This window comes from Panthera uncia, chromosome F2, assembly GCF_023721935.1.
Source record: "Panthera uncia isolate 11264 chromosome F2, Puncia_PCG_1.0, whole genome shotgun sequence".
NCBI lineage: Eukaryota > Metazoa > Chordata > Mammalia > Carnivora > Felidae > Panthera > Panthera uncia.
In genome coordinates this window covers 41,687,595-41,714,327 of record NC_064812.1, presented here as the reverse complement: position 1 = coordinate 41,714,327, position 26,733 = coordinate 41,687,595, and the positions used below count along the sequence as shown (strand labels likewise).

Sequence of the window (26,733 nt, the reverse complement as noted above, 5' to 3'; positions counted from 1 at the left end):
GTGAGCATGGAGCCTGCTTGAGATTCTCTCTCTCTAAAAATTAAAATAAATTTTAAAAACGCATATAATTCATATGCCATAATATTCATTTTCAAGTGTACAATCCAGTGGTTTTTAGTATATTCACGTTTGTGCAACCATCACCATTATCTAATTCAGGAACATTTGTTTCACTTTTTTTTTTTTTTACCATTACAAAAGTTTATTTTACAAAAAGGTTCAATATGAAAATGCACATGACCTGATTTTTATATCGTAGGAAAACAGGTGCTATGGAGAGGGAACATGTAGAAGCAGTTGATTTCTTCCAGTGAACACACCCATTGTTTATACTTGTTCCAAGGCTCTAACATGATACTATTTCTTCATATCATCACCATTCCAATATTGTTCTGTTGCCCACTGGTTGACATCTCCACACATTTCATCTGTCACAACATTTATAAAGGGATCGAACCCCCGCAATATTTTTTGGACATGTCTGCCAACCTTTCATTTCTTTTTTTTTTTTTTTTTTTTTAAGTAGTTCTTCACACCCAGCATAGAACCCAATGTGGGGCTCAAACTCACAACCCTGAGATCAAGATCTGAGCAGAGATCAAGAGTCAGATGCTTAATAGACTGAGCCACACAGGTGCCCCTGCCACCATTTAAGCTCAATGATAAGTTCTTGTACATAAATTTTTCAACTCAGATGGGTGAGCTTTGCTGTGGTATCTATTGGTTAGCTCAAAGATCCATACTTTGATTCACTTTTGAAGTCTCTTTTCTAACACATGCAAGAGAACAACTAGGTATGTGCAGCTGAGAACTCCAAGAAAGATCTAGAGATCTCAAACAAAACTGGAGCCAGCAAATGTAATGCTACTGTAGTCTTAAAAAGGGAATTGTATGACAAGTTATAAGAATATGACATATAGATACCACTGTGTCAAAGGTCAGGCCATGGTAGACATGTTTGAATTTTGTCCAGTTCAAGAGCGGCTCTCTAAAAGTGATAAAAGGAAAAGGGTCCAAGGAGTATAATGAAGATAATTAAAAGAAGAAAAGTAAGATTCACAATGAAAGCTTTAAAGAGCTTGGAGTAATTCAGTCTAGGAAAGTTATTTAAGAACAAACTTGGGGCGCCTGTGTGGCTCAGTAGGTTAAATGTCCAACTTCAACTTCAGCTCAGGTCATAATCTCAACAGTTCGGTTCATGGGCTGGAGCCCTGTGTCGGGCTCTGTGCTGACAGGTTAGAGCATGGAGCCTGCTTCAGATTCTGTCTCCCTCTCTCTGCCCCTCCCCTGCTTTCTCTGTCTCTCAAAAATAAATAAACATTAAAAAAAATTTTTTAAGAACAACCTTAAAGTATATAAGAGGATTGTTATACAAAAAATGTGATGACCTTTATTTCCTTCTTTCACTAAGGAAAAGACAAAGAAAATGGATTCCTTCTACAGGAGGAAGGATTAGGTTAGCATAGAAAGTCATCAGAGCCTTATTAAACACCAAATGGTAGTTGCAGCAAAAAGTCCTCCGAAATTTTTTTAAAAAGTTTTAAAAGTTAAAGGATAGTATAAAAAATTCCTTCACCCAGATTCACCAATGTTATCATTTTGCCACATTTGCTTTATCATTTTCTCTTTTCTGTATGTATATTTACAATCATTTGAGAGTAAAATTATTTATATGAATCCCCCTTTATCCCTAAATACTGGGTATTTCCTAACACAAAGCACATTCTCCTGCCAAGCCACAGTAATATAAAAATCAGGAATTTAACAGATACAATACTATTTTTTAATCTATAGCCCTTATTCAAATTTTTCCTATTGTCTTAATAATGTCTATTAAATTAAGGAAAAAAAAGTTTTCAGGTCCAGGGTCCATGTTGCATATAGTTGTCATGTCTCATAAATTTCTTTAACCTGAAATTTAAAGACTGAGTTCTTCAGTCTTTGTTCTTCCCTTAATACTGGCAAGTTATGTAGCCTGTCTTGCAATTGGGTCTCTGCTGCTTTAAAAAACAAAAACAAAAGAAACAGATTCTCATTTGTTTTGGGAGTTTTAGGTGTGGTCTTGAGTGAAGATCACAGGTAAATGAGCCATTCAAGGCTCCTTCCAGCCATTTCCTACTGCTTATTGTTACTAAACCAGAATTATTCTAGATGGTGGGGATAGACAATAAAACATATTTGTATTCAGAGCTGCAATGTATTACGTAGATTTTGTTTCCTCGGCATTCCTGTATTTTATGAGTTTAATGTCTTTAACAAAATTAGGTTTGGTGAAGAATTAGCACCTACTCTTTTTAAACACTTGAGACTTAAATTCCCGGTAGACTACCATTTTCAGAATTTCACCTTCGCAATGATGAACTATGCCCTCTCTAGGAAACAAGAGCTGCAAAGATGGGTGGGTGTCACTCATTAAAATCTTTCAACAAATATTTGTTGAGTGCCTCGTAGGTGTCCAGCTCTGTTCCAACCCTGGGAATACATTAGAGAACAAAACAAAACAAAATCCCTGCCCTTGTAACCTAATTGTCCAAATTTAAATTAAAAAAATCAGAGCCCAGGGACCCGACTTCCTTAAACAGGAAGAAGCCAGCTCTGAAAAGGGGCAGCTCGGTGATTCAAATCGAATATGGATAACGCCGCGGAATCCCCGACAAACGCGCGGATAGTAAAGTTCCCAGTTTATCCAAACGCGCTATACAAATGATTAATCCGAAGACCAGAGGCCACAGAGGACAGGCGGAGCAGGACTTCAGAGCCGTTCTAACCACTTTCTCAGCCACAGTCCGCCGTCCCGCCTTGGGCCTCCGGGCGGTTGCGGCTCGCGCTCGGGTCCGCCCCGCAGGGGCCACGCACCCAGCCCCGCGTCCCCTCCAGGCGGCACCTCCCGGCCCAGGCAGAGCCGAGCACCTGGGAACCGCGCATCGAGAACGCCCCGCGGGGAGGCGGCTCGGGGGAACCGGCTCCTCCGGCGGCCTCGCCCACTGCAATGCAATCTGGGTGGTTTTTCCAGGTCCCTCCCTGTCTTGTTCCGCGCCCAGTCCCTGCCCCCGCAGCGCCTGCGGGCCGAGGAGCGCGGCTCGGGGATCGGGGGTGAGGGGCGAGCCCGCCGAGAACCGCGGGGGGCGCCTTCCCCACCACGCACTCTGCGGTCCATGAACTGAAAGCACTCGCCGCTGGAGCTCGAGCTGCGGACGAGGATGGCCCCGAGCACCCTCGTGGGCCAGTGAAGCGCTACCTAGCCCCAGCCTCCGCCCGCTCTCTGGGGACGCGAGCTGCTACCTGCGCCGCGGGCGGCAGCGCCTCCGCCCGCACAGTCCTGCCGGGAAACGCAGCGGCGCGGCCCTGGGTCCTCAGACTCCCTCCTCCCTGCCCCCCGGAACGCTCAGCCGCTCCCCACTGTGTCCGCGCTGCCTCGCGGCGGGGAAAGCGCGCTCTCCCGCCTTCCCGGACACGCATCCCGACAGGTTCTCAGATCTGTACCCGGAGCGGGTTCCGGCAGTGACTATATATATGCTTGCCTGATTTCACACCATGAACACAAAGGGCTGGATACCTTGGGCCCAACTAAGTAATACTTCGGATCGATTTCGGTTCTCCAATAATAGAGAAGTTGGAAACATAAAACTCCAGGAAACGTCACCTCTGGCTCTTTCCTCTCCCACGTCAACAGGTCCCAACCACATTGCCTTCTGACTTGGTGTCTGGGTGGCGATAGTGGGCGCATAAGCCTCTGTGCAGACCTAGCTTAGCTAGAGAAGGGAAACTGCTCGCAAAGTTGGCCAAATCGACACATAAGTACAAAGGCAAAGGTATGAGGAGGGACGTAGGGGTCAGAGCTGGGAACTGAGGGAAAATTTGCTTTGGCCTGATTTAGGAAAACATTAGTGTGTATGTTTTATTTAGGGCCCAGAGCAAAACAAAGTTTGTGGGCCCAGCCATGGAGAAGGTTCTAGTCTCAAGCTAGCAGCCAGAACCAAACAAGACGTGGCAATTAAGAAGTAGAAGAGAGACAAGGAAGTGGGGTCCATTGTGCCTAAATTTCCTCGCGGGGACTCCCTGCTCCGTAGCGCGCAGCGTCTGCGCCTTTGGGCGAAACTTGGTGGCTGGGTGTGCTGCCCCGGGCGTCTGGCTGTGTCTCCAGAAGGTGGGTAGCGTCCCGGGGTTTGGAGGAGCTCGGGCCTGGGCTCTGGCCGGGAGAGAGGGAGGGCCCACAAGGTTTCACCTACTGTTTCAACTTAAAGGTGAGCGGCTTAAAGGGCTCGGGAGCGGCTTTCCCGGTGCTTGGCAATTGCCCCTGCCGCTTCCCGGCTATGGTTGGCCGGTGCCTCCCTCCGCGGTTCGCCCTCTTGGGGCGCCGCGCCCTGAGCAGCTCCGCACCCCAGGCTTCACCTCTGGCCTCTTTTCTCCTCCCTGCGCCAGGCCTTTTCCCTTGACCCTTTAGAGCCCCCGGCTTAGTTCCCCCACAGTCGACATTTTTCCATGCCCCCCATCCCTCTCGATTACCTCCAAAGGGGTGACCCCCACAAGCGACTCCGGCCCACCCCTCCGCGCCCTTCACCCCTCACCCTTTTCCCGTCTGGCCTCGGCTACCCTTCGGGTGGCAACCGTCTCTTCCCCGCCCCTCACGTCTCCCCCTCCTTCCTTCTCGCCCTCCTGTCTCCATTCATCCAGCCATTGTCTCCCGCCCCCTCCTCCCCTTTCCCCAGGCGGCCTCCACCCCCACCGCTGCCACGTCGTAGTTTGAAGGAGCCAATGGACCGGCGCCGCCAGGTGTCTCTTACCTGCACCACGTGGGGGAGGGGGAAGGGGCGGGCAGGTAGAGCCACATCCCAAAACAGAAAAGCTTTCAGCCATTGCGCGCTCCACCCGGGGTGCAGCCCAGCTCCTGGCTTTTTGCATAGACGCACGGGCAATTGAATACAAAAAGGGCAGGCCTCCTGCGCCCTCCTTCCCACCCCCTTCCTGCGCAGGGTGTGGAGCACCGACCAGGTGTGGGCTAGGGTGGTTGGTTACCGCCTTTTGCACCGGCGGCGGCGAGGAGGGGGGGGGCGGGCGCTCTTTCTTCTTTTTCTCTTGGAAGAGGTTTTAGCACGGGTTTTCTCGTTCTCACTTCCACCCCGCCTCACCGCCTCCCGACCCCCCTCTCCCCCTCCCCACCTATCGTCATGACGGCGTCTCCGGATTACTTGGTGGTGCTTTTTGGGATCACTGCTGGGGCCACCGGGGCCAAGCTGGGCTCGGATGAGAAGGAGCTGATCCTGCTGTTATGGAAAGTCGTGGATCTGGCCAACAAGAAGGTATTCCTCCAGATTTCTGTCCAATTGATAGGAGTGGGGCAAGAAGTTTATTGTAGAAGTTTGGAGAGTCGGTAAACAAGTGCTCTCGTTTAGCCACTTATGAGGCTGGACCCGAGGCCTACAGAATCCAGAGTAAAACCAAACTTGTTGGCCAACGGCCTGGGAACCGTTTCAGTAATCTGAAATCTGGCTCAGGTGGAGCGGCCGGGCGCAGCCGAGCCAGGTTCTCTGCCCGTCGGGGGACGCCCCGCGGAGCCGGGGTGAGATCCTTGGGGCTCGGGTTCCCACTTCTGGGCCTTTCCGACCTGATCCGGGTGGGGGTGGGGCCGGAGGCAGGGCCGTGCCGACCTCTCTGCCACCGGAGCCGCTCGCGACGAGTGAGCTTTGATTCTGTGGCCAGACCCCTGCAGCCGCGCTGGCCGCCCCAGCAGGGGAGCGAGGAAGGAGGGTGAATATGGAGGCTTCCAAATTGAGAAAGGGGGAAACTGACCCCAGTTTCTTTCCGCCCTGGAGGTGGGACAGTTGCATGAAGTGCTAGTTAGACCGGATCAGTTGGAGCTGACGGAGGATTGTAAAGAAGAAACGAAGATCGACGCGGAAAGCCTGTCCTCCGCGCCGCAGCTGGACCAAGCCCTTCGACAGGTGACAGCCTTGGGCCGCGCGGTCCACCTTTATCCAGGCCACCCCGGCGTCCCCCGCAAGGCAGCCCAGCCACACCAGGTCCCACGCCCTCGCCGGCCGGTGCACGCACATCCCCGGGGCAGAGTGGCAAGACGCCCAACCGCGTGGGTGGAAACCCGGCCTTGGAGGCCGAGGTGGACCTCTTGGGAGGAGGTCGCTGCTCCTCCAAGCCTCCCAGCCCCTAGCGTCGTGGGCCCAAACTCGCTAGTTTTCGAGTCTTTCCTGGGGCTTCAGGAGCAGTCGGGTTTTACCAATTGAATGAGGAGCAGAGGTTGAATCCTAGCGCCCCCATCCCGAGGCCCAGACGCCCGACGCGCCTGTCCTCTGCGGGGCTTTGGGTGTGTGGCTCAACGCTAGGACAGAGGGCGCTGTAGTGTAGATGAGCGGGTGGGCCCCGCGAGGCGTGCCAGAGACGGCCCCAGTTCAGTGGGAAGCTGAGGGTGCCTGCTTGGCTTCAAGCTTCTGAACTCCTAAAGGCACGGTTTGGGTTCCCTTATTACTTCTTCAGTGGCTTTGATCCTAGCTGGGGAGGGCTTGCAGACCCGAAGACGTAGGGCTGATCGTTGGGTCACTGTGAAACTGGTGGAACCCCCTTAACAGAATTGTGGTGACCTAAAAACCTGCTGCTTCCTGGTTCTGACGGGTACTGGATCAGGGATAGGGCGGGGCGCTAAACACCTGTGCACAGGTGCGTGTCCGGTGCTCTCTTGGCCTGTGCGCCAGGACACGAGGTGCGAATTAATAGGGGAAAGTTATCATTTGGGATTGTGTTCCAGGGAAAGTGTTGCCAGACTTCCCAGAGGTCTGTATACCCATTAACCACCTTTGCTTATCAGAAACTGGCATCTTTCTTAATCTTGAAACATCCGAACATAAAATAACACCAGGGAATGATGTAATCTGAAGGCAACCTGCTGATGAAACGAGACCCGACTTAAAAGTCTTGAATGTGGATTTAGCGCAAAAGTAGACGGGGGCACTGAAGGGAGAATGTCTATACTAAATTCTCCTGCGGGTGAACTGTGGCTTGATTGGAAAGCTTGCCAATCCAAAGGATTCTAGATAGCTTGTGGGAACGGAGCCTTTCTTTCTAATGTTGCCCCAGCACTGGTGTCCTCTTTTATGGCAGCATGGTTTTCGTTGGTTACCAACACGTGGGGCCACTTTGCCGGAGTTTGTAAATCCTGCTTAAGTTGCATCCCTGTGTCTTGTTTACAGTTTAACCAGTCAGTAAGCAATGAACTGAATATTGGGGTTGGAACTTCCTTCTGTCTGTGTACTGACGGGCAGCTTCATGTCAGGCAAATCTTGCATCCCGAGGCTTCCAAGAAGGTAAGAGTGCTGGCTTCTCGGAGAATGATTGGACCTTCCTTTGGGGGTGACTGGAGGCTTTTTTTTTCCCCCCATGGTTTATCCAAGTTTCTCCATTTTAAAAAGATGTGTGTCGGGAGTCATTGTTTCCTGGCAGAATTTCAGTTTGAGAAGATAACAGAGGAATAGTGGTAATGGTTTCACAACAGTGTGAAATGTAGTTAATGCCACTGAACTGTAAATATTGTGTTGTGTATATTATTGAATGTTAAAATGGTAAATATTGTGTTATGTATATTTTACCACAAAAAAATCATGACCCTTTAATAGAGATCTTTGAGATTGCAGTAATTTTATAGATACCTTCTGGTGACTTAACAAAAGTTTCTCTTTTTGTTTTATGTTGTTTTTGAGATGGTTGACATTCCCCCTTTTCTAAGCATATTAGCTGAATTTTGACATGTAAAGTAACAGCAGGTAGGCAGGAGAGAACATTTACTTTTAAATTTTAAGACATTGTAATATTCCCTTCTGTAGAAAATGCTAGAAAGGAAGGAGCAAAGAAAAATAGTTTAATTAAACCTTGTTAATCGTAACTAATTTCATTAAAGAGCTTTGTACTGTGTAAAGACCTAGTCATATAACTAGTGAAACATTAATTATAGCATACTGCACTTTGACTTAAAGTAAATATTCAAAACTAATTAAATACTGTATCATAACAGTAGGGTCAGCCTTCATCTTTTACCTTTGCTGGTCTTTCTGACATAGAAAAGGGTATGGAGTGAAAAAAACATAATCTTACTGTAAAAATGTGACTCCTCTCTGGGAAGAATACTGAGGGGCTGTGGGGAAATGGAGACAGCAGAGGGCAGCCCCAATGTAGCCAATCATTGCTAATATAGTTGATCTTATCAACTTAATTAGTTTGAGCTGTAACTTTTTATTGTGGTAGGCAAATACTGAACTTGAAAAGATGAAGTATTTTCAGGAAACTGGATGAAGCAAGTCTTCAAAGAAAGATTCAGACTGACAATTGATGTCCCAAGTATAGTGACTAGTCAGTACAGATTTTTCTTTTTACCTCACTAGGGAAATGGAAAGAAAGGAGTTAAATATATGATGACAATTTCAAAAATTCAAGGGAGAAACTCAAGTTCCTAGATCTTAAAGGTTGAGAAAATCACTCCTCTTATAGCAACTTTTGTAATAACTTGGCTAAAGGGGTGGCCACGGGGAGTGTTTTTTGTTAATTAAATGTTAGACCAGTTGCTATCCCCTTGATCCAGAAATAGATATATGAGGATTTTTTTTTCCCCTTTCAAATTCTTTTGGAGAGGGATAAAACTTAATACTTTCCCTATTTGGCTTGAGGAAAACAGCTGTTTTTGCTATTTTAGATGGGCTGCTTTAAAATGTGGGGAAACCTCCAGAGAACAATTGAGACATTTTCCTGAATCACTTCTATTAGGATTTTCATAAAGAAACCTGAACCAACTTAGTATCCTAAAACCAGAAACTAATTTAGTATCATAAAGGAATTCTATTCATGGCAGGGGGGAAGGGGGAGAGAAAATGGTAAAACAAAATAATCCTGCCATTCAGAAAACAATATTATTATTTTTCTCTAATATGAACATATTTGAAAATATTCTTCCAGGTTTTTGTAGAAAAGCCTCATTTTTATAAGGAGCATTCATACTACACACACTTTTTAGCCTATTTTATAATTAGTATAACATCAATATCTTTTGTAGGAATTAAATGTTAAGTATTTTTAAGTGGATACAGCTATTTAAAATCTTTTATTGTAAAATGTGAGTTATCAACAGGTTTTAAATGAACATTTTTGTAGATAATCCTGAAGGTTTCACCATTTTTTTAAGTAACTGTTTTGAAAACTCTGACCATGGTACAATGATATCTATTTCATTTTTTTAAAGATTTTATTTATTTTTTTGTGAATCTCTCCACCCAACATGGGGCTTGAACTCACAATCTCGAGATCGAGTTGTAGGCTCTACCAACTGAATCAGCCAGGTGCCCTGCCAGACATCTATTTTAATTAAATAATTATATTTAATTATTTAATTTAATGAGCAGGTGTACATCTGATAGATCCAATGAGGAAATCTGAATAGAAAGAGACATTGTATAAATGTTATGGTTGCAAACATTAAGTCTTTATTTCCTTGACTTTCTAATGTATAAGTAGGTAGAAATTCCCAGTAAATCAGCAGAAACTATTTTGAAATTGTAAGAAAAATCTAAATTCAGTTTTAAAAAATTCATCTTTGACAGTTATTTGATGGGGTTTTTTCCTACAAAGGGAAACAAAAATGCATTAGTACAATATTTGCCCAGACAGTTGAACTTGCTTAATAAGTACGAGAGTAGTACTAGTAGCTAAGAACAGTAGGTAACCATTTCTTCTTTACCCTTGAGATTTGTGATCTCTTTTTTTGTTTGTTTGTTTTTGAGTCTAATTTGAGTTCTCAGGTATAGCTAGAATATTGGTCACAAAACTAATGTGGGACTATAATTTGGCACAAAATCATGCTTTTTAGGTAATCAGGAATTTACTATCTTGCTCTGATTTTAGTATAAAAATATGAGTGTTATATGAGCCTAGTATTTAACTATGTTTTGTAACTGAATCCTATATCTGGGTAGACACTGTAAATATAAGCATCTTTATGAGAACTGAGAGGGCTAATGTTGCTGCCTGAAAATATAGACTGTATGAAATGATTATGGCTGAAAAGAGTGTAATTTTATCAATTAGAAAATGTATGACAGCCCAAATATAGCTTCAGAAGTGTTTTGAATGGAATGTGTAATGGAACACAAATGTAATCTATTGCCTTAAAATAAGATAATTTTTTTCCATGACACTTGTATATAGGATATAATACAGTACTAGAAAATAGTCACTCTTATATTTAATTTTAAAAATTAATTTTGGTAAAATATACTCCATGCCATTCTTAGGTTCCTAATTATTAGAGAAACATTAAATTCATTGAGTTAACAGTGTCTACCTTGTCCTTCCTCAGAATGTATTATTGCCTGAATGCTTCTATTCCTTTTTTGATCTTCGAAAAGAATTCAAGAAGTGTTGCCCTGGTTCACCTGATATTGATAAACTGGATGTTGCAGCAATGACAGAGTGTATCCTTTAAGTGATTACCCAAGAATCCTTTGAAAAGGTAGCTCCAGATAAAATGGCAATTCAGGAAACTTTAAAATCCTTTTGTTAGTGTATGAATGAAATTGACCTGTCCAAAATTTGTCTACTGTGCTAGGAAGAACTAATAGTACAGTTATAGGCATCTTTCAAAGTAGCTTTTATGCTTATTTTTTTTATTTTAGAGAGAGCGCCTGCACGAGCAGGGGAGAGGGGCAGAGGGAAAGAGAGAATAAGAATCTTATTCTTATGCACGGAGCCTGATACAGGGCTCGATCCCATGACCCTGGGATCATGACCTGAGCTGAAATCAAGACCCTGATGCTCAACCAGCTGAGTCACCCAGGCGTCCCTCAAAGTTATGATTTAATTAATTTAAATACTGATTTAGTGTGATGGATTTAGAGTTGGATTTTTGTGAGTTGAACATATCTAAAATAGATTTCCATTTCACATGGGAGTGTTTTTGGTTTTTTGGTTGATGAAGAATGTGAAGACTACCTTCTTTGATAACGGATTCCAAGGCCACTTATTCTTGATTATCTTTGTTTTAGGGCTTATTTTGACACCTTTCAAATGGATATGCATTTTTTTAAATAGCGGAATATATGCTCTTTACAAACGTTTCATTGGTATTTCTTTTAACCCTCCTTGGGTTTCTCAAATACATATGGTGATTATAATGAGTCCTCTTTTGAGATGGTACAATGAGGTGGGGACTTTACCCCAAAATCCTTTCATTACCAAAATAGCATATTTGATGCAATATGTATCCTAAAAGTAAATTTTATAATCACAAATCTTGTAGTCATGAATGACTGACTCGTCATCTTCCATCCAGTAAGTTTTAAAAGTGCTAACTAATAAGCAGTCATGTGCTAACATCAGATGTGAAATTGAGTAATAGAAGGGTTGGGCAACTTACCCAAAGCCACTATGAGAACAAACTTAAAATTGCATTTAAGTTCTTTCAGGAACCTGTGGGTCATAGATGTTTATTCTTAAACTTTCTCACTTTTTAGGAGCCAAAGCCTGATTCTTGTTTTATTTCAGAATTTCCTTTCCTGATTGGAAAATGTTTGCATGTTTTTCTTAACCCCTTGTAAGCAGGTCAAACCCATTATGTCTACCTTTTTTCTGGAAGTAGTTAGCTGGAAATTTGCTTTAGCGTCCCTAGTAGTGCTGGGAGATGGATGTAGTAAGCTCATTTTGAGGGAACTTTTATAAGAATTAAAAGGTTTGGACACCAGAAAAATTCTTACTGATTGTTTTGTTGGTTTGAATGCTGTATTAGCCTGCTAGGGCTACCATGACAAATACTATATAGGCTATGTGGCTTAAACAACAGAAATTTTATTTGCTCACAGTTTTGGAGTTTGGGAAGTCTAAGGTAGACAAAAAGAGATCCAAAAAATCAATAGATGGAGGGAAAGTCTAATAAAGTTATCTTAATTTAGAAAAAGACAATTTGAGTAGAAAAGGCAGTATATTAAGAATTGTTTATCCTTGACAATTCAGTATCCTCTTTTAGCAAAGAAAATCTTCCCCTAGTGATTATAGGTCACATGGTAGTAAAAATTTCCACAGCTACAAGCAAGAGATGCTTATATTTGGGTTTTTTGGTTTTTCTCAGTGTGTTGACAGTTCAGGGAAAATTTATTAAAAGTTCATCCTTTTTTTTGTTTTTGTTTTTTGTTTTTTCCTCCTTGGCTTCTTGTGACCTTCACGTGTATAAAATTTGGGGCTATTAGTAAGCATTTTCATTGTGGTGATCTGGACTTTTTACTTGCTCTCTGCTTTGCACTGGTATATAGTACTTTATAAAATAAAATTGAATTATCTGACATTAAATTTTTTTTCGTTTTTATATTAGAGAGAGAGAGCATGAGCAGGGGAGGGACAGAGAGAGAGAGAGAGAGAGAGAGAGAGAGGGAAACACAGAATCCAAACCTGGCTCTAGGCTCTGAGCTGTTAGCACAGAGCCCTATGTGGGGCTCGAACCCACCAACCTGAAGATCATGACCTGGGCCGAAGTTGGATGCTCAACCAACTGAGCCACTCAGGCACCCCTGAATTATCTGACATTTAAGTAAATAGATATAGGATGCTATGACAATTATTGTTGTTTTCTTGTCATTCATGTTAATCCTAGCTCTAAAACTATTGTTGGTGGTTCTTTTTCAAGTGCCATGAAGATGAAAATCAGAAATATTTGACTATAGTAAACAAAGAAATTGTGCATAAAGCAAACTTGGACTCCATTTCAGACATATCACACTTGGAGTATGATCTCATGGCCCTTTAGTAATGCATTCATTGGAAAAACTAAGGTATTTTCTTTTTTTCTTTTTTTAAGTTTATTTATTTTGAGAGAGAGTATGTTCAAGTGCATGAGCAGGGGAGAAGCAGAGAAAGAGGGAGAGAGAGAATCCCAAGTAGGCTCCACACTGTCAGCACAGAGCCTGATGCTGGGCTCGATCCCATAAGTCGTGAGATCATGACCTGAGCCAAAACAAAGAGTCAGCTCAACCAACTGAGTCACCCAGGCACCCCACTATTTTCTGTTTCTTAAATAGCTTAATTATATCCTACTTCCTTTGGGCTTACATTGGAAAAGTCTTAGATTTATAGTTTTATTACCAATCAGAAAATTGATTTTAATCTTAAATGTTCTTATTAATGTTTTATCTGCATATTTTTTCCCCACTTAATGGATAAGAAATCTTAAGCTTTCCTAACAGTGGTTTTTATTTTACATTGCAGCTGTGACGAGTTATTTTATGACTCCTATTCAGAGGAATCATTATTTCCTTGACTAGACCACCAAAGTTCCCAGCTCAAAAAGTCATAATGGGGCTTCTGGGTAGCTCCGTTGGTTAAGCATTGACTCTTGATTTTGATTCAGGTCATGATCTCATGGTTCGTGAGTTGAGCCCCACATCAGAGCCTGCTTGGGTTTCTCTCTCTTTCTCTTTGCCCTTGCACTGCTCATGCTCTCTCTCTCAAATAAATAAACTAAAAAACACAAACAATCATACCAAATATGACTATCTACTTGTCCTTATCTATGCATAGGATTTCTACAATGTCTGGACCAAAGAGTTCTTTCAGTTCACTAAATATTTCCCTTTCTAATATGGAAATGACACTGAATTTGGAAACCTAAAGATGGTCATTACACATCCTTGATGGTTTTGCCAAGTAGATGGAGAGTCATTTGCTCCTGAGGGAATGAATACCTGTTGGACCAGGTAAACCAGCAAGGGAGGGAGAGGCTCTTGCCAACCCTTGGAAAGGAACAAGTAAGAGAATATGTAGCTTTACTTTCCTGGGAAAGTTACTTACCTTCTCCAAGCTTTACTTTGATCTCAGGTATTCCCAAATGAAAGCTTTGTAAACCACTAGGAGCTATGTAAATGAAAAAGTATGACCACTTTGATAAAAGAAAGGGTTTAGGAATTTCTTGAGTGCGGTTCTCATCCTTATTTTAGTGCTTATTTCCCTCTTTTGTCTTTGTGTTGGTTCTGAGACCACTTCTGGTGTTAGTTGTTGGGTCTCTCTGAGTTCTTCAAGTTGCAGTTTTGTTACCTGCTTTTTAAATTATGCAGTCTCAGCAGACAAGAAGACCTCATTTAGCAGATGAACGATGGGTAGCATTTTGTAAGCTTTTTATTTAATCAGGTGAGGTGGTGAGGGTGTGAAATAGGGATTGAGGCCTCAATTTTTATTTTTTATTTTTGGAAGAAATTATCTTAGATTTTTTTGGAAACAGTTTTCTCCTGTGGAAAAGACCTTTCGATTATGGGACTATTTGTATAAATGACTTCTTTTATCCATTTAAAAAAAAGAACCCTATTTTCCCCCCAGTGGTGGATGGAATTACTTCCTCTTGGTTTCTTAACCTATTTTTTCTTTGCTTTGTTGTTCATGAACTAATTTATTTTCATTAATCAAGACCTCTTCCATTTTGTTTATTGTACTTAGCCTTTGGCAAGAACTTTTTAATGAAGTCTGGCCTTGTAAGGAGAGCAGTGAGCACTTGTGAGTTAAGTGCTTACTGTATGTGCCTCCAGCAGCCTCATAACCAGTGGGGGAGTGTCGCCCCCTTTTTACAGCTGGGAAAACTGAGGCTTAGAGTTAGAAGTGTCAGCATTTGAGCCAGAGTCCTTCTGAGGTAAAAACCGTGCTCCTTAACTAGGGGGTAATATTCTAGAATTTACAGAGCTCACTTGAGGGTGGTGTTACATGTTAAAATAGATGATCTCCCTTGTAAGTTTATATTCTGTGTTTCCTGAGCACGTGTTGAACTATTCAGCAAGAAAGAGGAGTGAATAGAAATTTTGTAAAATTTTTATCCAGTTGGATCCGTAGGTGCTGTTTATTATTAGCAAATGCCATTTCACTAGTACAGCTTTCTATTATCAGGATAAAAAAAAAAAAGTCACTAAACCACTCTTGTCTGCCTGTCCAAGGGTTAGTAGGGGTGTGTGTGTTTCACCACTTATTTATTTTTTTAATAAATGTGTCATACTCATGTTCTCCCAATCACTTTTTTTTTAATGTTTGTTTATTTTAGAGAGAGAGAGAAAGAGACACAGAGCACAAGCAGGGGAGAGGCAGAGAGAGAGGGAGACACAGAATCCAAAACAGGTTCTAGGCTCTGAGCTGTCAGCACAGAGTCCAGTGCTGGCTTGAACTCATGAACCCCAAGATGCTTAACCAACTGAGCCACCCGGGTGCCCCTGTTTCACTACTTCTTGATGAGGGTGAAGGATTGTATGTGTGTATGCATGTGCTAACACAGTGATATTGGCCTGTTTTCCCATATATTAAAGATCAAGATAAAGCCTTACCAGCAGAATGGTTGAGAACACAAGCTCTCAAGTCAGATTTATTGGGGGTGAATTTACTATACCTCTTAGCTTCATTTTCCCCATCTTAAAATGGCCATGCCTATTATAAGGAATAATAAGAGGGGCACCTGGATGGCTCAGTTGGATGAGTGTCTGACTCTTGGTTTCTGCTCAGGTCATGACCTCCTGGTTCAGGGGATTGAGCTCTGTGTCAGGCTCTGTGCTGGTGGCAGAGAGTCTTCTTGGGATATCCTCTCTCTCGCTCCCCCTCTCCCCCCTCCTTCCCCCCCACCTCTGACCCTATCCTGCTCATGCTCTCTCTCTCTCAAATAAACATTAAAAAAAAAAGAAGAAGAAGATAGTATATGCAAACACGTAGCCAGTGCCTGGCCTCCCACACACTTTCCAATGTTGCTGTGATTATTCGAACCTCACCAGGTTGTTGGGGATGAAGAAAAACAGCTTCAAAGGACTTCCTTGTTGATTTAAGACCTTATTTAAACTATTTTACACTTGAAAATTTTTTTTAACTTTGAGCGAGTTTGGATATAGACCTTTTAAAGCCTCAGGTACATGTTAGTACAGCTAATCTTCAAGGTTAACTTAGCTTCTCCAGTTGTAAATAGTGTGTGTGGTTCATTCTGCACTTACTCGCTTATTCTGATAAATCCAATTGCATAAACCTTCATTGCCCTTCTTAAAAGGGGGAGGGAAGTACCAAATCCTCCTTGGTACTTTTTTGCGTATGAAAAGGATTTTGAATATCGCCAAGTGTACAGTTAAGCTAGGTTAGTAGTTGACCTTGTTCACTGGAGGGGGAAAATTATCTTTGGCATCTCATCGGCATGATATGAGCCAAATCCGCAAATACTCTGGTTTGTGGTCTGTAGTAAGTGACTAGAAATACTGTATATTCTTGGCCAGCACTCAGAGTTATGTTAATTTTGTGTGGTTATTTTAATTATAAAATAATTTACTTTTAAAATCGGAGTTTGGGAATTTCAGGATAATTTTTTTGGTTTGTTTTAGATGGCGTTAGAAGACTTTGTTACCATAGAGTCTCTCTTTTCCTAATTTGTTTATCCCACATACGTGTCTTTTTCTAAAGTAGACATTTTCACTCTTTTGTGGCATCAGCCCATACTTCTATTTTATTTCTTTGAGATTACAATTGAGTCATCAGTTTTGTGTTTTGTTAAAATAATACCTCCTGAAGTAATATTCGTTAGGATCGGTCTTATTTTTTCCCTTCTTGGAAAGAGTAAGCTTCTGGGAAATACAGTTAGAAAACTATGGGTTTTTAGATTCTTTTTCCAGCATTTTATTACTGGTATGAAAAAGTTTTTGTTGCCTTGGCTGTTAGTTCTGTTTGACAGTGGCATTCTTGATTTGCTTTTTTCATTTTTTTTTTTTTTTACGTTTATTTATTTTTAAGACAGAGAGCATGAATGGGGGAGGGTCAGAGAGAGGGAGACAAAGAATCTGAAACAGGCTCCAGGCTCTGAGCTGTCAGCACAGAGCCCGACGCGGGGCTCGAACTCACGGACCACAAAATCATGACCTGAGCCGAAGTCGACTGAGCCACCCAGGCGCCCCATTGATTTGCTTTTTTCAAAGCCTACTTTAGTATGAAAGGTTACTTACAGAACCTATTTTTTTTTAATTATGGAACTCAAGGGTAATTTATCACTTGCTTTTTCCCTTCTTTCCTTCACATAATTGTAGGAAATTCAGTTCTTTGTTGGAATACTAATCCAACTTTTCTCTTGCCATATTGTTTGTTATTCTTTTTGTTCATTAGCATAGGTATTTTATTGTAATATGTCTGGCAATTAGGCAATTGGTGTTTTAAATCAAAGAGTAAGAATAGAATGGGAGGAAACAAACTTGTCTTCTGAAGGGCCTATGACAGGAAAAAATGGCGTGGGGTTGGAATTTCTAATTGGGATGCGATTATAATGTAGCTTTAGCTTAAAGAGGTTACTTAAAAGTGAAAATTAATAACCAAATGTGTATTTTTAAGCAGTCAGAAAAGGTAACTTTTTGGCTGGATAAGCTAATAGTGGCGAGTTTTTGGTGATTCACCCCGCCCCGAGAGAGTTAGCTAATATTGATGAACTCTAAAATCTCACACTCTGAATTCCACCTTCAGCTATGGTATAAGTTTGGGTCAAATCCTGAAATCTGTTTCACTGAAAAGAGTGCTAAGGAAAATGTTCCCCCTACTCAGATGAAGGCAACAGCTGGACTTCTGTAAGCTCAGTGTAAATGCAGCACTTTGCTCAGTTGTAGCCTGAAATGTTAGTTTTGTTCCCACCACGTCTGGCTTTACCCTTCCTCATTTCCTCATGGCATTTCTCATTTGTAAAGCTGGCTGAGCCTGTTCGTGCTGTTGTGGTTGCCTCGAGGGCAGAGTGAGTAAGTTGCATGATGAGCCATAAATCAAGGGGCATAGACTCATCTTTCCTTTCCTCAAGATCAGACATGCAGCAAGTAATTCAATATATAATTATGAATTGATAGAGGAAAGAATTGGTACTAAAACTTTTTTTTTTTGCTATTCTTTATTTGTTATTCGTGTTAAATTCTGGTAAGGATTATGGATTGAGCAAGCCTTTTGAAGAGAGGGTGTCTGTGTGTGTAAGTGTGTGTGAGTTTTGGTTTAGGTTTGGGCATGCAGGAGGTTGGGTGACTTTTAAAAGTTGTCAGGAGCTTAGAGCTGCTGATCCTTGGTGTGTGATGTCTTGAAGGGAAACATGTTGGGACGTGTTATGTGGAACCAAGTTAGCCAAATGTCTAGAACATATTCCTACTTTAAATGTAGAATTCAGTAAATAATCCTTCATCTACCAATCTTTGTCTACACAGACAGGATACTTTACATTTTTACTTTTGATCTTTTTTCACTTGACTTTGATATATACATTTAGAAAATCTCTCATAAAGTATTGCTTAAAATGAATTAAGCAAAGCTGCTTCTCTTGGTTCAGGGAATTATGTACACATAGTCAGATCAGAGCTGTATTGTAATCCCAGCTCTCTTACAGACGAGCTAGTGGACTGGGTAAGTTATGGAACTTCTCTAAATCCTAGTTTCTTCATCTGTTTGGTTTTACTCTTATCTATCTGGTAGGGCTATTGCAAAAACTGGAGGAAACAGTGTGTGTGGGGTGTGAAATGTTTAATAAATGTCATCATTTATGTCACTAGATTCTGGGAAATGATAGGTGCTGTGATAGATGCATAGAGAACAGAAGGAGGTAGGGGCCTGTGCTTAGGAAATATACAGTACGGTTGAGGACAGAAATATTTTATGAGAATGGTAATATCTAATCAACTCTTAAATTGACGGTTGCAGCCTAGAGCAGTTAGGGAGGGTATTGTTGCTGGGTAGGAGTTACCTATGGTCTAATTTGGTTAGGGGATTAGAAAGATAAGAGAGCTTCATAGACTAGTTAACTGAGGAAAGGTGAGAAGGCTAGAAACCTCTTTATAGGAGAGAGAAAACAGTGGTTTGAATGGAATATACTCTCCCCATTCCTATTCCTTCAAAGCTTGATTTCAACCAATATTCTGTTTGGGGATAGAATGTTGTGATGTGGTAAACGTTCCTGTGCTGTTCTGCTTTTTGGCCATCTTCAAGCAATCGCTCTTCGTTTAGGCCAGAGGTCAGCAAACTTTTTCAGTAAAGGTCCAGATAGTCAATAGTTTATACTTTTTGTAGGCCACATATGGTCTCTGCTCATATTTTTCTTTTTATAATCCTAAAAATGTAAAATCCATTTTTCTGTTTTTGATCGTCCAAAAACAGGCTGACCATCAAGGGTTGACTCTTGCAATGTTTTCTTTCATTTCCTAAGATAGGGTGTGTGTGTGTGTGTGTGTGTGTGTGTGTGTGTGTGTGTGTGTATTTACTGATAGGGGTTTTGATACAGCACTGTACAGGTCCTTACATGGGATTTTTTTAGCCAATTTTCTTGAAACTGTTCAGTAATGGTCTCCTATATTATAAAAATTTTCTAGGGGTGCCTGTGTGGCTCAGTCGGTTAAGTGTCCAACTTTGGCTCAGGTTATAATCTCAGAGTTTTTGGGTTCAAGCCCAACATCAGGCTCTGTGCTGACAGCTCGGAGCCTGGAACTGGCTTTAGATTCTGTGTCTCCCTCCCTGCCCCTCCTCTGGTCACGTTCTGTCTCTTTCTTAAAAATAAATGTTTAAAAAAATTAAAAAAAAACAACAACTTTCTCTGATCATTCAGTGGATGGTGAGGGGTGAAGTTGGAACAATTGGGAACCATTAGCCTATACGAGTGGTTCCCAACCTGGAGTGATTTTTGCCCACTTGGGGACATTTGGCAATGCCTGGAGATATTTTTAGCCAGAACTCAGGTGGGTAGAGGCCAGCATGCTAGTAAAAATCCTATAGTACACAGGATCCCCACCCTATGCACCACCACCCACCCACCCCAAACAAAGAATTGTCTTGGCCAATAGTGCCAAGGTTGAAATAAAAGTGATTTATACAGTGGGATTGGTCTCCATTTCTTGGATACTTTTCTCTTGATTCCATCGTAGCCCCTGACAAGGCCAAAAGCAATTATTCTAATTGCAGGGTTCCAGGGGTGCCTGGGTGGCTCAGTTGGTTAAGTGTCTAATTCTTGAGTTTGGCTCAGGTCCATGATCTCACAGTTCATGGGATCAAGCCCTGAGTTGGGATTCTCTCTCTCCTCTTCATCTTCCCTGCCCCCGTTCGCACGTGTGCGCTCTCTCTCAAAATAAATAAACGTTTAAAAAAAAAAAAGAAATTGTAGGGGTGCCTGGGTGGCTCAGTTGGTTAAATATCCAACTCTTGGTTTTGGCTCAGGTCGTGGTCTCGCATTTCATGAGTTCAAGCCCCGCATCTGGGATCTGGGCTCCATGCACTCAGTGCAGAGCCTGCTTGAGATCATATCTCTCCCTTTCTCTCTGCCCCTCCCCCTCTCATTCTGTCTCTCTTGAAATGAATAAATAAACTTAAATATTAAAAAAGAATTGCAAGGTTTCAAGGGACTGTTCAGTGGCAGGGTTTGCGTGGTAAACTATGGCTAGTCACAGCTAGTCCTTCTTAGTTCTGTAAGGATTCTTAAAGTACCCCTCCTCACCCCCTCCCTTGCCTTCCCAGAAAATTTAGGGCAGTTGTCTCCCCAGAGTATCTTCATCATTTGTTTCTACTGTTTCTGTCCTGTCGTACTTTTTGAAAACAACACTGGATTAATACTTACTGTATACCTTCCATGGATAATCATTTCATTTTATTTTTAAGATTTTATTTTTAAGTAATCTCTACACCCAACATGGGGCTCCAACTTACAGCCCCACGATCAAGTGTCACATGCTCTACTGAGCCAAGCAGGTGCCCTGATAATCATTTTAATGACCCGTTCCATGGTCATTGCTCAGGTGGAAGCATCCATCTCCTGGGATTGATTTTCTAATTCCTGAGGGGTCAGCACATTTATTTCATCACTAGATGATGTAAACGGTGGGATTAGGGGGTGGGGAGTATAGAAATTACCATTTCAGCTTGATGATTATCCTGTGAGTATACAAATAGGCATCTGGTGAGTTCAGAATTTTGGTCATAAATGTGACTCTCAAAGTGTGATTATTATGGGTTATGAAAGTTGGTTACCCAAGGGTTCTAGGATGAGGGGGAGGACATCGCTTTTTATAATGCCTGCTTTGTGCCTTGGACTTGTTTTATCTCATTTAATCTTCACAAAAATGCCCAGGGAGGTAAAGATTATCACAGCTTTGGCTTTTCAGATAAGCTGAAGTTTAGTAGGGTTAAGTAATTTGCCAAGGAACATATGCCTGCATTTCTACATGTAGTATATTTAACTGCAGAGAAATGTAGCCGGATGAGGGGCAACACAAAGTGAATTTGCACAGCACCGTGGGAAAACAACGTCTCTTTAGTGGAGAAAGAAAGGAGGAAGGGGGGGTGGAGCTTGTGGAAGGATGAAATGGAAAGGGATTTTTAATTGAATGGAAAAGGATACTTATTGCTCATTGAATTAACTCCTCAGATGATTGGCTATAATGCTTGGTGGAAGTCAGGCTCTCTGAACTGTTTGAATCTTGTATCCTCTTTGATTGCTGTGAAGTAGTGCTTTGAAGTTTTTCTTAATGTCTGTCTTCGTTTTTTACCCTTATTATAAAATACCAGTTAGAAAACTAAAATAAAGGCAAACAACCACCCAGATTGCTGTTTTCATTTCAAATTGGAGGAAAGATAGGTCCCACAGTGTTATCTGTTGTATACGTTGTGTACTGTATTATGAAATTTATGCAAATTTATACATAATACAAAGTATGACTGTAGTATTGAAACTTAGAAATAACAAAATTAAACATTTTAATGACTTCTTAAGCAACCATTTTGTCAAAGATACATGCTTCTTTTAGAGAGATTATAAATTTGTAAAACTTGATGTAAATCTCTTCTGGTCCCACTCTCCAACCCAACTTAAGCCATGCATTTCTCAAAATCCATGTATCCTGGCTTGCTCAAAGCATGTATTCACTTGATTGAGAGGCATATTAGCCATTGTTTGTTAGCTCTGAGTATTTGAATTCTTTCTACAAATTTACTCTCAAAGGACAAGCATTTGCTGCCATCTAAGAAGGCTATACTATATGGCTCTATAAATCTGGTAGGGAAGTTCTGAGTAAAGGTGGCATAGAAATAGTGTCATCACTAATCTGAAGTTGTTGTTTTTTTTTTTTTCAAACAGCCTTAAAAAGCCTTTTGATGCCTCATGATCTTGACTGATGTAACTATCTTTTTTTTTTTTCCTTTGAGAGGGAGAAAGAATCTAGCAGGCTCCATGCCCCGTGCAGAGCCTGATGTGGAGCTTGATCTCACAACCATGAGATCATGACCTGAGCTGAAATTGAGTCAGACACTTAACTGACTGAGCCACCCAGGCACCTGCCTATCTATCTACCTACCTACCTGCCTACCTACCCATCCATCCATTCATTTGAGAGAGAGTGGGGGATATTTATTTATTGAGAGAGAGAGAGAGATGTAACCATATCTTTAAATTTTTTTTAATGTTTATTTGAGAGAAAAACAGAGCTCATGTGGGGGAGGGGCAAAGAGAGAGGGAGACACAGAATCCAAAGCAAGCTCCAACCTTTGAGCTGTCAGCACAGAGCTGGACACAGGGCTCGAACTCACGAACCATGAGATCATGACCTGAGCCGAAGCTAGATGCTTAACCAACTGAGCCACCCAGGCATCTCTAGATGTAACCATATCTTTAAGTCAGTATGATCACTGCCTTGGATGTGCTATAAAGATAATAGGATGAAGAGGTTTACTAACTTTGGTGTATACTAGGTAGTTTGAAACTAAACGAAAGTGCTTAGTATTCATGCCTTTGCTACTACTCAATAAATAGAAATTTTATTACTAGTCGTGCCTCAGGATAGGATTGATTAGGCCATTTTTTTATATATTTGCCCAAGAGGGAAATTGGAGACTCCAAAAAGTGTGGGTGAAGTCCAGACTGATAGGAAGCATCTATTCTGTCATTTCAAATAATTCTTGATCTCAGATGTATTTTACTTGGCTTCTTGGCTCTGTGTAAGTTTAATTTGGGGTTAGAAGCAACCTCACGTTACTTCCTCAAAATGTTTCCTTAACTTAATATCCCAGGTTTAAACCTTGAGAAGAATAGTTCAGTCTCCCGGTATGGAGCCTCTCAAGTTGAAGATATGGGGAATATAATTTTAGCAATGATTTCAGAGCCTTATAGTAAGTATTGCTGTTTTAACAGTTGCAGACGTAGAGTTTGATCCTGCCATTTTTCCCTCATGTATACTTTTAAATCTCCTGCCATATCTTTGTCTTCCTAATAGGTAAAATGATGACTTTTGTTTTCTCATTTTTAGATCATAGGTTTTCAGATCCAGAGAGAGTAAATTACAAATTTGAAAGTGGCACTTGGTAAGTACTAGAGTGGTATTCGGTTTGAGCCTTTTAATTTGTTTTATTCATATTGTGATATTTAACTCTTCTTGTAACTTCACTAAACCTTTTGGCTATCCATTGTTAAAAATATTACGTTATTTATAAAAGAAAGTTGTATCTTAAAGTGAGCTTGGATGTTGGCATTAAACTTAAGTGGAATATTTGTATCTCTAGTCACTATGACCCATAGGTGTTGTATCTGTGACTCTTGCTTTAGCCTCTCAGAACTATTCATCCTCTCACCAGAGAACTTCCAAAGGAAAAATCATAGGCTTTAAAAGAGTTCACAAGGCCCTTACGGAGATAATTTTAAGTATGTTCTATCAACTTCTACTTTAAAGCAAAGGAAATAACTGGCAAGAAGTATGAAATGGTGGTATCTCATTCTGATGACAGAACGGTTTGTAAATCACAGCAGCGAATCCCTGAGATTGCCTGCTGCCTGAAGTGAGCAAAAACTTTGGACATCTTTGCCCAGCGAGAGACTTTGAGGCCTATTTAGTTGGGGAGAAAGTGACTCATTCTGAAAGTGTCCTAGGACTATTAGAAATATGAATATGGGAGGAATAGCACATCAAAAGGTGTTAAAATATATAATAGGTGATTTACAAATGACTCATTAAGGTGTGGGAACTCCCATGCATTTCCATAAACACTCTGATGGCTCCCCTGTTTGATAGGGGAGATATTTTAATGGCAGTGTTCTGACTGCATGCACACATTCCTGATGTGGGTTAATTGTCAGCTTTATGCAGATCTTAACTTTTGCTGTCAAACTGGATTTAAACTCCACTGGTATACTGGCCAGATCTCATAATAAATTTAAACGTATTCTTCTTGGTTCTAGGAACTTACTGGCTATCAGGGTATCAGGAGAACTTTGCTTTCTGTGACTTGATCCTAGGTCCTTTTGAGTTTATGGCAAGCAGGCAAGCAACTCCACTGATAGATGGTTTGTTGAGTGAGCTACCCGTGTGGGACCTGCTTTGGCACTTTCCTTTCTATAGTGAATCACCTAAAGAATACTTTGTGCCCAGATAATTTGTTTTTAATATCTTTATTTTTGAGACAAAAAGAGCATGAGCAGGGGAGGGGCACAAAGAGAGGGGGACACAGAATCTGAAGCAGGCTCCAGGCTCTGAGCTGTCAGCACAGAGCCTGACGCAGGGCTCGAACTCACCAACCGTGAGATCATGACCTGAGCTGAAGTTGGATGCTTAACCGACTGAGCCACCCAGGCGCCCTGAGTGCCCAGATAATTTTTGAGGTTCTGAAATAAATGAGGCAGTATTACAAGTCTGTCTGAACACCAAACAATACCTTATGTGTAACTAGGAAAATGGTAGGAGGGAATAGTTTGGACTCCCTAGTGCTAATTATGCAAACTGAAGTTTTGCTTGACCCACAGCAGCAAGATGGAACTTATTGATGACAACACCATAGTCCGGGCGAGAGGTTTACCATGGCAGTCTTCAGATCAAGACATTGCAAGATTCTTCAAAGGACTCAATATTGCCAAGTTGGTTTTCTTTAATCTCTATTTTGTTTAGTAATCCCAAAGGGATAATGGGTGTCCTACCATTTTTCCTCACTGTGTTTTTCCCCCACTGCTGTCTGTCCTTTTCAAAGGGGAGGTGCAGCACTTTGTCTGAATGCCCAGGGTCGAAGGAACGGAGAAGCTCTGGTTAGGTTTGTAAGTGAGGAACACAGAGACCTAGCATTACAGAGGCACAAACATCACATGGGGACCCGGTACATTGAGGTACGTCCTCACAATCTGAGATCCTTGGCATCTTGAATGAATATTAATGTTGGAAGGCTCAGAAACTGTATTTAATTCCCTTTTCTTTTCTTAGGTTTACAAAGCAACAGGTGAAGATTTTCTTAAAATTGCTGGTGGTGAGTGCTTTTTATATAATGTGGCTATAAGAAGAATCTAAAATTTATTTATATACTAGAATAAATAAGTAGGGTCATGAATTTATTGCTTAAAGAAACAAAGGAATTGACTTTTTTTTTTTTTTTTATAAGTTGGAAACAAGACCCATATGGTATCAGTGACTAAATGTATACACTCACCCTAAGGCTTGAGTCAACCAACTGTCGTTAAATAGCCATTAACAATAGTAACATATGGGAGAGTCTGGCTGACTCAGTAGACCATGTGACTCTTGATCTTGGGGCTGTGAGTTCAAGCCCCATCTTGGGTGTAGAGATCATTTAAAAATAAAACCTTTAAAAACAAAATAGTATCATAAAAAGGTGAAAGGGTCATTGTAAAGTCTTGTACAAAGGAAGAGAGTAGTTCTTAAAAGAAATTAAATAGTCTGAAAACTACTTTGAAACAATCACAGAATACCACACCAGAATACCTGGAATTGTTGTATATCTGCTTATAGTTTTTCTCTCAAGCTTCCTTAACTCATCAATGACCAAAAACATAGTACTTTTCTTGCTCTAATATGTTTGAATATGTAGTGTTTTGTTTGCAGTACTATGGTCAAAAAGAAATGGGAACGGATATTTATCTAATTATTGAGTAATTTGTTACTTTAAAAGCTGTAAGTAATGGATAAAAAATGTTAACTATGGTTTGTCTGACAGATTTTTCCTATACATAAAACTACTTTGTAAGTTTTTATTGCTCTGTTCATACAGCTTTATAACTTTCTCCTTTTAGTATATTATAAATATTTTCCCATGTAACTATTATATGTTAATTACTATACAGTATTAAGTACCATACATTATTTTAAAAACACCCCTGTTGGGCATTAAAAGCTTATTTCCAATTTTTCATGCTAAGTATGTTGCAGTGAATATTTTTGTCTCTGAATATACCACTCATTAGGATACCTCTCTAAAATTAGGATAGTTGAATCAAAGAATATAGGTAGACCTTTTAAGAGGCTTTTGAAAATCTTCTATTGCCAAATATATACTAGGATGACTTTTACTTAAATATAGAGAACTTTTGTATCTCTGCATTATATAGCCCTGGTTAAAATCCTTGCAACTGTTGAACTTGTAGTAAAAACATCCTGTTTTCAATTTGCTGGTATATTTCTATTCTGGCACTTATTCCTTTAGATAAACGAAGGCTTCCAAATTCAGAGCTTCAAATTTAATAGTGCTTCCAGAATCCCAAAGTGATGTTTGATATTGGTTGGTGATAAAATACATTTGGAGTTGCTATGGCTCTGAGGTTCCATGATAGCTAATATTGTAAATTGAAGAAGCAAAGTTAACTAATACGTTCATGCCTGGGATTTCATGGCTTGTAGGTAGTATGATAGTTTGCTCTTAAAGGAAAATGTTCCTGGGGTGCCTGGCTGGCTCAGCCAGTAAAGCATGTGACTCTTGTTCTAGGGCTTGTGAATTAAA

At 41.2% G+C, this 26,733-nt stretch overlaps 1 protein-coding gene across 6 annotated transcripts in view; it reads left to right on the top strand.

Annotated features, from left to right (window-relative positions):
* The first annotated feature begins 4,940 nt into the window (after nt 1-4,940).
* The window catches only part of ESRP1 (epithelial splicing regulatory protein 1), a 65,096-nt gene continuing 43,303 nt past the window's right edge, over nt 4,941-26,733 (top strand). For 5 of the 6 annotated variants that reach the window (XM_049633128.1, XM_049633130.1, XM_049633129.1 and 2 more), the window contains exons 1-9: nt 5,050-5,300; nt 5,814-5,942; nt 7,200-7,313; nt 10,349-10,463; nt 23,035-23,133; nt 23,271-23,325; nt 24,758-24,868; nt 24,979-25,111; nt 25,206-25,248. In XM_049633128.1, coding sequence (XP_049489085.1) covers nt 5,169-5,300; nt 5,814-5,942; nt 7,200-7,313; nt 10,349-10,463; nt 23,035-23,133; nt 23,271-23,325; nt 24,758-24,868; nt 24,979-25,111; nt 25,206-25,248 — 931 coding nt within the window. In that variant the 5' untranslated portion in view covers nt 5,050-5,168. Of the gene's footprint in view, nt 5,301-5,813; nt 5,943-7,199; nt 7,314-10,348; nt 10,464-23,034; nt 23,134-23,270; nt 23,326-24,757; nt 24,869-24,978; nt 25,112-25,205; nt 25,249-26,733 lie in introns of all 6 variants that reach the window. The other variant, XM_049633132.1, reaches the window with a different exon arrangement.